The 11,645-nt window shown below is 41.7% G+C and overlaps 1 protein-coding gene across 1 annotated transcript in view; it reads right to left on the bottom strand.

The window, feature by feature from the left end:
* spock1 (SPARC (osteonectin), cwcv and kazal like domains proteoglycan 1) overlaps nucleotides 1-11,645 on the bottom strand; it is a gene marked incomplete at both ends in the record, with an annotated part of 77,667 nt that overhangs the window by 60,840 nt on the left and 5,182 nt on the right. The window contains 1 exon segment of the mRNA XM_080415675.1: nucleotides 10,913-10,961. Within this exon segment, the coding sequence (XP_080271801.1) occupies nucleotides 10,913-10,961 (49 nt within the window).

Genomic DNA, 11,645 nt, shown 5'->3' with positions numbered 1-11,645 from the left:
GTTAGAAAAAAGTTGCATAGTGAGGCTTTAAAGAGCCCGTGCAGCACTATGACGCTCAAGCTCAATACCGAGAAAACAAGTAATGGCATTTAACACGGTGGAGCAAAACATTGCCACTGCCATGGTAGTGGAGGACTTCAGATATATCGGGGCCTGGACTGCTTCAACAGAACAGGACCTGAAGGTCCGGAGGGCACTTATCTGGAATGAACTGCATGGGATGAGGGATGGGTGTGGAAATCTGACATGGGAGAAGACCTCAAGAGGTGGCTGTACGTAGCTACAGTGGAGTCAGTACTGCTGTATGGAGCTGAGACATGGACCCTCACAGTGGAGTCAGTACTGCTGTATGAGGCTGAGACATGGACCCTCACAGTGGAGTCAGTACTGCTGTATGGGACTGAGACATGGACCCTCACAGTGGAGTCAGTACTGCTGTATGGGACTGAGACATGGACCCTCACAGTGGAGTCAGTACTGCTGTATGGGACTGAGACATGGACCCCTCACAGTGGAGTCAGTACTGCTGTATGGGACTGAGACATGGACCCTCACAGTGGAGTCAGTACTGCTGTATGGGGCTGAGACATGGACCCTCACAGTGGAGTCAGTAGGTATGGAGCTGAGACATGGACCCTCACAGTGGAGTCAGTACTGCTGTATGGAGCTGAGACATGGACCCTCACTTTCGATATTCACTAATGACCTACCTTTGGCATTAAATAAATCTAGTGTGGTTATGTACGCGGATGACTCAACCATGTACAGTACAGCATCTACAGTAGGTGAGTTAAATGATATACTCAATGCTGAAATTAAATCAGTAGCGGATTGGGTCGAAGAGAACAAATTAGCACTGAACATTGCTAAAACCAAGTGCATGGTTGTTTGGATCTAGACATATATTGAAAAGTGATCCTCAATTGTGCCTATCACTTGCCGGGAAGCCAGTGGAACAGGTGAAGGAGGCTAAATTGCTTGGAATTGTATTAGATCCTAAACTAAATTGGACAAAGCAAATTGATAATATAGTAACTAAAATGGGAAGGAGCATCGCTATAACCAGGAAATGTTCCAAGTATATTACATTAAAAACTCTGAAAGTAGTAACTCAAGCTTTAGTCTTGTCACACCTTGAGTACTGCCCAGTTGTTTGGTCATCCGCTACAAAGAAAGACATACAGAAATTGCAAACAGCTCAAAACAAAGCTGCCAGATTAGCTCTCCAGTGCTCAAAGCGCACACATGTAGTAGAAATGCACAGAAATCTATCCTGGCTTACTGTTGAGAATAGATTACATTCACGCACTCTCACATTTTTCAGAAATGTTTAACTGACCAAAAACCCCAGTATTTCTTTGACCAGGTAGGATACAGAAGAGATGACATACCCATATGACTAGACAAGCCAGTTCAGGTGATATGGTAACACTTAAACCAAGAACAGATCTTCTCAAAGCTTCTACTATCTATAGAGCTGTAATAGGATGGAACTCATTGCCTAAGTACATAATTAATACAAACACAAAATTCACCTTTAAGAAAAAGTTAAAAGAACACCTGATGAAAAACCTGATGAAAACATGCCTGTACTAATCCCCAGACACACAAAGTTTAATGTGTAATAAGTGATTTAGTTATAGCTTTAATTGTACTACTTGATTGTACTTTTTATTTTTATTTTTTTTCTATTTTTATTTAGATTATAGTGATTGTAAAATTGATGTAAGGAATGTTTCTGTTAAAATGTTTGTCTGTGTCGGACCCCAGGAAGACTAGCTTTTGTCATGGCAAAAGCTAATGGGGATCCTAATAAAACAAAACAAAAAAAAAACAGTGGAGTCAGTAGGTATGGGGCTGAGACATGGACCCTCACAGTGGAGTCAGTAGGTATGGGGCTGAGACATGGACCCTCACAGTGGAGTCAGTAGGTATGGAGCTGAGACATGGACCCTCACAGCACAACAGGAAAGGGCCCTGGATGGAGTCTACACAAATAATGCTACGAATGGCACTAGGTGGCACATGGACGGACCACATCAGAAACATGGTCCTCTACGGGGACCTGCCACGGGTCACAGACAAGGCCAGAGAAAGAAAAGGGTGAGGCTGGCAGGGCACAGCGTCAGGCACCCAGAACTAGAGGCAAACAAACTGACACTGTGGGAGCCAACCCAGGGTAAAGACAGGAAAGGAAAGAAGCCCATAGATGCACTACGGTGAGACAGCAGAGCTAACAACACTGTAGAGCTCAAGACCCTGATGCTGGACAGGAGGGTGTGTCACAGCAGCACTACCCAAACACCCCTCAGTGGTCTAGTTCAAATATCTCTGGGCCTGGACTACTTCAACGGAACAGAACCTGAAGAAGAACCTGCACAGGGATGAGGACAGTGTGGAAATGTGACATGAGGAGAAGACCTCAAGAGGCGGCTGTTCGTAGCTACAGTGGAGACATCGTTTTGCTCAGAGCAGCTTTCTCTCTCTCTCTCTCTCTCTCTCTCTCTCTCTCTCTCTCTCTCTCTCTCTCTCTCTCTCTCTCTCTCTCTACCTCTGTTTATCTCCCTCCTCATCTCTCTCGTTCCTCTCTGCTGCTCACACAGCATTTAGATTAAAAACCTGAACTGATATGATTGGAATCTGTGTTTGCTAAATGAACAGCATGTTATTCCCCTGTGTGTGTTGTGTGTGTGTGTGTGTGTGTGTGTGTGTGTGTGTGTGTGTGTGTGTGTGTGTGTGTGTGTGTGTGTGTGTGTGTGTGTGTGTGTGTGTGTGTACATGGCCATACATATGGATATATGCATAATCCATAAATGGTTGTTGTCAGGTGGAAACCTCACATGTAAAAAATAAACCATAAAACGTTACTTTTCAGGAAAATGGAACAGAAACTTTCTGAAACGGTGAAACTAGCTGATCTACAAGCTGGTGGATCTTCTATGTTCACTGTGCACCACTCCTTATATGACGAATTAGGACATTCAATTACGAAAGAAAAACGTAGAATGTTGAAACATGGAGATACAAGGTTTCTGCCTGACAGTAAAGATATTATATTATGCATGTCTTCTCTCCTCCTCATCTCAGCAGGTGGAGAATAGATGATTATTGTGTGTGTGTGTGTGTGCGTGTGTGCGTGCGTGCGTGCGTGCGTGCGTGCGTGCGTGCGTGCGTGCGTGCGTGCGTGCGTGCGTGCGTGCCTGCCTGCCTGTGTGAGATGTGGCTAATGAGTAAGTGGCTTCATATAATTCATCTCTTTGGTTCCCAAGTACTCACATTTTTTACTTAAGTAAAAGTATCAATACTGCAATGTAGAAATACTCTGTTACAAGTAAAAGTCCGGAATTCAAAATGTATTTGAGTAAAAGTACAAAAATATTGGTATCAAAATGTACTTAAAGTACCAGAGCTCGTGGTAAAGTAACACAAGCTTGTAGATCTGCTATTTTCAAATGACCCAAGTCTATATAGGGCTTAAGTGGTTATATGTTTTGCAATATTTTTAATAATATTTAAAATATTTAAAATCTACAAAGTAACTAAAGTTTTTAAGTAATTTTAATGGAGTAAAAGTACAATAGTTGCCTCTGAGATGTAGTGTAAAAGTACTGAAAATTGGAAATACTCCAGTAAAGTAAAAAAAACACCTCAACATTGCACTTACAGTAAGTACAGGTACTTGAGTAAATGTACTTAGTTACTTTACACCACTTGGTGGCTTAATATAATTTATCTCTGTGCTTCCATCGTGTGTTTCATTCTAATCTAATTCCTGTTCAACGTGTGTGTTTAGTGATACATCACCTCTCTCTCTCTCTCTCTCTCTCTCTCTCTCTCTCTCTCTCTCTCTCTCTCTCTCTCTCTCTCTCTCTCTCTCTCTCTCTCTCTCTCTCTCTCTCTCTCTCTCTCTCTCTCTCTCTCTCTCTCTCCTCTCTCTCTCTCTCTCTCTCTCTCTCTCTCTCTCTCTCTCTCTCTCTCTCTCTCTCTGTGTGAAGCAGGGAGATAAGAGCTGAGCGCTGCAGGGTCGTGAGTGTTGATATTGAGACATTTATTTTATGATGTCGGGGCCAACAAGGCATTATTATTAAAATGAGGAGAAGTAAACAATGCGTGTTGAGGGAGAACGCCGGCAAATTGGAGTACAAAGCCTTTGCCTCACATTAGACTGAAATGAGATCAATGGAGAGATGATAGGATGATGGCAGACAGGTGGATGGGAGGAGGGGGGAGGGGCAATGAAAGGATGTTAAACATCAACAGTATTATTGGACGATAGATCATGAATACCAGAGGTGTGTCACATATCAACTCTGGCAGAGGACTGTTAACATTACACAGTACTGTTGATATAGACCAGGGGTTCTTTTAACTTTTTTAACCCTTTAAGACCTGAGGCGATTCTTAAAAATGTTTTCTAAATCCTAACAGATTTTTGAAAAAAAAATCAGAAAAATATTTTTTCACGATTTTTCAAAAATAGCAGATCTACAAGCTCATAGCGCGGCACTCGGTGCCGCGCTATGAGCTTGTATATCTGCTATTTTTGAATAGCCAAAGAAACCTAAAGTGACACAGATGCGTTCCAGGTATTAATGGGTTAAACCACAAACCCATATTATGAGGGAATTCTTTTTTGGCGACCCCATCAACTGCTCTGTGTCAACTGACTTTCCTGCCAGAAAGCTTGTACTGTGGGAACCAACAGACGGACATCGATCAGTAGGACGTCCCACTCCCTACCTACGTGGATGTGGTGGAGTCTCGCCTCAATAACCCCGATCAGGTGAGAGTTCATATAGGGCCAGCATGCACAGTTAAGACAGAGTTCAGCACCTCAGACAGTGCCACTGCCTTGGCCGCCGTCTTGTTTGATCTCCCTTCCCACTTGCCCCCCCTCCCCCTCTTCTTCATCCCCCTCTTCCTCCTCCCCCTCTTCTTCCTCCCCCTCTTCCTCCTCCCCCTCTTCTTTCAATGGAAATAACGTTACGATGGGAATGATGTACAAGAACGAATTTCACCCACTGTTTTACTTTGTAAACCTGTGATGTGACAATAAACCTGATTCTGATTGACGATGACTGTCGTACATTCCAAATGTTCCGATACATTACCGATCGTAGCTTTTCTCTCTCCATTTTTGGCAAAATAGGAGAGCGACAGAAGACTGGAAAAGCATTGTTGTTTGTTTGTGAAAGCCCTGGTTAGAAATAACTATTATTTATCGACTTTTGGGAAAGTCCCCTGAATAAAACAACACTTTGTGTTTAAACCTTAAAACTGTTTCCGTGTGTTTGGCTCGGGTCAGACTTCACAATGAGCTAAAGAAAGATGCTGGTTCAGAAAGCACAAACAAGCTGGCCAGATGTATATATATAGAGAACCGGGATGCCGATGGAGGGCTTTGTCGTCTGAGGGCGACGTAGAGATGTGTACAGATGGTGATAGAGCAGTGTACATACTGTATATAGACATACCTGTAATGGATGCATACTGTTAAAGTATAGAGTAGTGTAGTTATAGATGTGATGGATGCAACATAGAGTAAGTAACTCATAATGTGGACATTGTGGTACAGGGACAGGATTTAGGCAATCACCTGCATAATAAACTTTACAATGAGAGACATGTGCACGTGGGCACAATCTCTGACCTTCTCCCAGTGTTGGGTAAGTTACTTTAAAAACAAGTAACTAGTTATAGTTAAACTAAGTTTTTAAACCTGTCAAAGCTGCTCTGTGCTCCCACCCACAACCAGGACACACACACACACACACACACACACGCACGCACGCACGCACGCACGCACGCACGCACGCACGCACGCACGCACGCACACACGCACACACAGACACACACAGACACGCACAGACACACACATGTACAAGTCTAACAGCCTAACCAGCCGTGGTTGCCATGGGCAACCTGGGCTACATGACAAAACAAACAGACCGATGGGACCATCACCATGGTAACACTGTGTGTAACTGTACCACTGTTACACCGTTGCTGACAACTTCACAAATGTGTGCACACGCAAATGCATGTGTGCACTAGGTCTGGCCGAAATGCCTTCAAATCAATTTGATAAACTGTAGCCACAATTACGATGAGATCGACTATTTTCACTATTTGTGTACGCCACCTTTGGACAACAAAGTATAATTAACTCAACTATGAACAATCTATTAGAATGAGTTAGAATGAGTTTGTTTATTTGTTGATATATTAGAGAAAACCCACTTGATTGAAGTCGGTTATTAGTTCTCTAAATATCGGTTTTGATATATTTTCAGTTCATTGCCCAGCCCTGGTGCCAACTGCATGCACACGCACACACACACGATATGCACAGTACTATGTCTATCCTCGTTAGCCACTAATTAATCATGGAGTGGAGCACAATTAAGCAGAGACAAGGTTTTATTAGTGTGATACAATCATCAAAGAAATTATGCTAACTATGTACGCTAAGTGATATCAGACAACACCCACAGGCTTTTCTGGTGGTCCCTGGTGTACGCACCAGTGTGTGCGTGAGTGCGTGCGTGCGTGCGTGCGTGTGTTGCTGTAGTATATTGATTTCCCACAATGCAATGCTCCCAAAACACAGTTATGATGTAAGATTCATTGGAGGACCTCAATACATCAAACATCAAAGAGAGATAGAGAGAGAGAGAGAGAGAGAGAGAGAGAGAGAGAGAGAGAGAGAGAGAGAGAGAGAGAGAGAGAGAGAGAGAGTACATTGCCTCATTACCTGCAATATTAATTATACAATAAGAAAGAAGAACCGGTGCGCTTCCTCTGGATGCCTTCTTAGTTTAGGCAGTGGGTGCTCAGCTATGTATACAACTCAAATCAAAAACCACCTATAGTGGAAAGAGCGGCATTCCAAAATAAATAGTGCAAGACAGTGGCTCAGTTTCTCATTTTATTGATTTATTCATTCTACAGTCTTCTCTTTTTTTGCCCAAAACTCTTAAAAGGATCCTGGCTACCTTTTGGACCTTCATCAGGCATGGCTGATGAAGGTTAACAAGGAGATACTTCAGCACCAAGGACAGTTACCAAAGCTATAGCTGTGGGTAACTGTCCTTGGTGCTGAAGTCTATACTAATCTTAAGGAATACGGTATCGCTGGTAATGTAATTGTTTTTAATCTATATTGTGAATACTTAAAGGGGAAGACGACTCATTTTCAACATTGAACTATGTCTTTAATACACCTTAGAGCTGTTGTGTGGACATAAAAAAAGCTGGTATCCTAACCTGAACATACATTTTCTATTTAATAAAGAGCTGGAGAGACATGGAGACTTCTGTTACTGAACTAACACTCTATAGCAATGAGTTTTTAAAAAAAAGGAGAAAAAGGAGAGTGTAAAAAGTTGCCTGTATTTAAGACAAGGGATACGGTTGGAAATCTTTGGCCTAGATCCACTCTAACAGAGCAGAGACACAACGCAGAGAGAGTGCCGTGGGAAAACAGAGCAGCTCAGAAATCAGCGCTTGACATGAAAATCTATGAATATCTGTGTCAGAAACAGAAGTGCTGATAACAGCAGCTCAGCAGCAATACACTGTGGAGATGGACCATATCGGTGTTGTCAGGCAGAACGCTCCTATAGCTGTATTTCAACTTGTCATTTAACCCATTACGACCGGGAACGCATCTGTGTCATTTTAAAGAGGTGGTGCCATGCCCAGCAAGCACAGTCAGGACCCGGACCAATCAGTGACGTCTCGATTGGGGCTAGATCAAGTCAAACCAAGACAAGTCAGATCTGGCCCAGAATATCACCTGATTTCAACCAAAATTAATCCTGACCACAAAAACGTCACTTCCAGGACGTCATCTAAACACATTTCTCATCACCCAAAATTGCTGTCCAAATGTCCATAGGATGTCCCGGTGATGACGTCCTGTAAATGACGTAAAGATCATCCCCATATGGGCTGTGATCTGGCCTAGTCCTGAACGTCACCGGGGTGATGACCGGGCGTCATCATAACGTCATCATGACGTCATTGTGCTTGCTGAGTGGTTTTGAACTTTTTTCAGTTTTTCATGTGTCTATGAGGTTGATAAAACTTCATTAAGCCCCCCTGGTGGTGTTTTTACAGTGTTTTATGTCTTCTCTGACTACTTTGAGTTTATTCCTGGAGGCTGAAACCTTGAGGGTCAAACGTGCCAATAGAAAAACAGCCCTTTAGTGTAAAAAACAGTAAAAACATACCCTCCCCCTCATTATCATAACACAACAGGTGTGGGCATGAGGAGGAGGAGGGACTAGGAGAGGTGGGTGGTGGGGTGGTGCTAAGGTGGTGGAGGAGGTGCTAAGGTGAGAACCAGGTATACTTAATGAACTGGAGGCGTGTCCACATAAAAACATAATTTTAACAATTTATGTACACTTTTTTGAAGTAGTATAACCATAAGTATAACCATAATACCTAAAAATCACTGAAAATCACGGCACCCCATCTTTAACACACTGACCGCCGGGCCCGTAGTTCTACGGGCCGTTAAATCCAACGCTTAAGCGCCGATCCCGTAGCCTACGGGCTGTGGTGCTTTTTCCTTTTTTTCGATTTTTTTTTTTTTTTTCAATTTTCCGGTACGGCACATTTCATTGTAACACCACCGGAAACAGAATTATTTGGGATCCGGTTTTGACGATCACGCCGGCTCCCATTCTAAAGCGCACACTGAAACGCCATTTTCTTCGATTGTAGTTTTTCTCCTCGCTGATCACTGTTTAACATAAACCGTTCTAACTCAACAATGGATGCCCCGTTTGACACGTGGTTTGGACTGGTAGACACAGGGAGATGTCCGCGATGTTTACAAACAGTGCACAGATCAATCTTAAGGATTTTAACGACGTCTATGGCGACGTGAAAAAAACAAAAAACAACAATAAAACGTTGGCACTGGTGAGTACATTATGAGATTAACCTCTGGCGGTCAATGTGTTAAGATTTATTTGGGCTATTCAAAAAAGTTCTGATTTTTACAAGCTCGTAGCACGGCTCTGAGTGCCACGCTACGAGCTTGTAGATCTGCAATTTATTTTTTTATCGTGAACAATGTGTGCAAATTTTTGAATATATATATTTTTAAGGCGAACATTTGTAACTCAAATTCTGGGGGATTCTACAAAATAATGTCTTCTCAATCCTAACAGTTTTTTGAAAAAACGTAAGTTGTTATCAGTGGTATATCAGTGGTTCTCAGACTTTTTCATGTCAAGGACCCCCAAAATGAATGTATGTATTTGTCCGCGGACCCCCATCTCAGAATATGTTGTTCCAGGGACCCCCAGAAGTAAAGATTTGAGTTAAAAATGTTCGCTTTAAATTATTTTCTTTTTTTTTTAAAGATTTTTCAAAAGTAGCAGATCGACAAGCTCATCTATTATTTTTGAATAGCCAACTAAATCTAAAATGACACGGATGCTTTCCCAGTCTTAATGGGTTAAATTAAATGCCCTACTTCCCTAAGTAAAAGACCGGAATTCAAAATGTACTTGAATAAAAGTACTACAGAATTAGAATAAAAGCTCACAATGCGACGCATTGTGAGCTTTTATTCTAATTCTGTAGATCGGCTATTTTCAAATGGCTGAAATGTATAGGGTTGAACTGGTTAATGTATGTTTTGTAATACTAATCTAAATCTACAAAGTAACTAGTAATTAAACTTTTCAAATAATTGTAGTTGAGTAAAAGTACAATATTGACCTACAGCTTGTACATCTGCTATTTTATCTTGAACAGTGATAACACAAATCCTCTCTTCCTGTGGTCCCTGACACTGCTATCTATTCAGTATACTGTGTTTCACACACTGAAACACTGTTTCAGGTTCAAGCACAGTTCAACATGTAAATGGCATGCGAGCAGCCGAGCACACATGCACACACGTGTGCACACACCCACGCACACTCAAAGTGAAAATAAACGGCAAGATGAGCTAAATGTTTTCCTCAGCACACAAGTTACATAAAGAGGAGATCCAACCTTGAGTCCCATTCCACTGAGAATACTGTGTGTTACATCAACAGATAGAGGTTTTTTTTCAGTAAAGCCTACTGGAACAATAAATAGGGACATGCGCGCACACACACACGCAGTGGTGGAAAGTAACTAAGTACATTTACTTAAGTACTGTACTTAAGTACAATTCTGAGGTATTTGTACTGTACTTGAGTATTTCCAATTTCCGATTTTTACTTCTACTCCACTACATCTCAGAGCTAAATATTGTACTTTTACTCCACTACAATTATTTGAAAACTTTAGTTACTAGTTACTTTTCAGATATACATTATGATATTATGAAACATACATGAACCACTTTAGCCCTATTTTATACCTAGGCTATTTGAAAATAGCCGATCTACAAGCTCACAACGCGTCGCATCGCGACGCGTTGTGAGCTTGTAGATCTGCTATTTTCAAATATTTTTGTACTTTAAGTACATTTTGATGCCAATACTTTTGTACTTTTACTCAAGTAAATTTGGAATTCTGGACTTTTACTTGTAACAGAGTATTTCTATATTGCAGTATTGGTACTTTTACTTAAGTAAAGAATTTGAGTACTTTTTCCACCACTGCACACATTCGCACGCACGCACGCACACACGTACACGCGCGCACACACACACACACACACACACACACACACACACACACACACACACACACACACACACACACACACACACACACACACACACACACACACACACACACACACACACACACACACACACACACACACACACACACACACACACACACACACACACCGCGTTCTTGTGTTTTAAGATGCTTCAGGGTGTGTGAACTAAGGTTACAACCAGCTTACTGTATTCAGCGGCATACTGAATAGATCTATAGATCTTACCTTCATGGTCCAGAGACTCTGCAGGAGCCCAGCTCTTGAAGTAATCATCCTGAGGAACACAAAACAGAGATGATCAATCTATTGATCAGTGTTCATTTCAAAGACTGAAAACTATGACGAAACAAAATGACATGAAAACTAAATAATTGTTTTTTACTTTTACGTACATTTTTAATTCCGGACTTTTACTTGTAACAGAGTATTTCTCAATTGCAGTATTGATACTTTTACTTAAGTAACACATGTGAGTACTTTATTCCACCACTGGCTATTACACTGCTGACGTATCAGAATAAGGTTCTGCCATTCTTAGTATATCAAAATAAAAGCACGCCATCAATTTACTACAAACAAGCAAACAAGGTATACAGAGATTCTAACATGAACATACAGTACAGCATGAACTCAAACTGAGGGCAGAACAATCACAGAGAAACAGTCAAAACAAAACAGAGGGAATGATCAATATATTGATCACAGAGAAACAGTAAAACGTACACACAGAGGAAGAGAGAGGAGAGAGGGAGTGAGTGAATGAGTCAACTGTATAATTATGTCTGCAGGCCTATAACACTTTAGACCTATAATTTAGAGGGACTCGGTAAGCGAAGGGCCCAAACGCACCAAGGACACAGGAGGCAACAGGTGAGTTCAGGTAAATTATTTTAGCAGTGGTTCACACCTGTCACGTCCACATAGAATGTAGGCATTTAGCAGACACTCTTAATCCAGA

The sequence above is a fragment of the Gymnoscopelus braueri genome, assembly GCF_963280865.1.
Source record: "Gymnoscopelus braueri genome assembly, chromosome: 20".
NCBI classification, from domain to species: domain Eukaryota; kingdom Metazoa; phylum Chordata; class Actinopteri; order Myctophiformes; family Myctophidae; genus Gymnoscopelus; species Gymnoscopelus braueri.
This window is presented reverse-complemented; position numbering and strand designations above follow the sequence as displayed.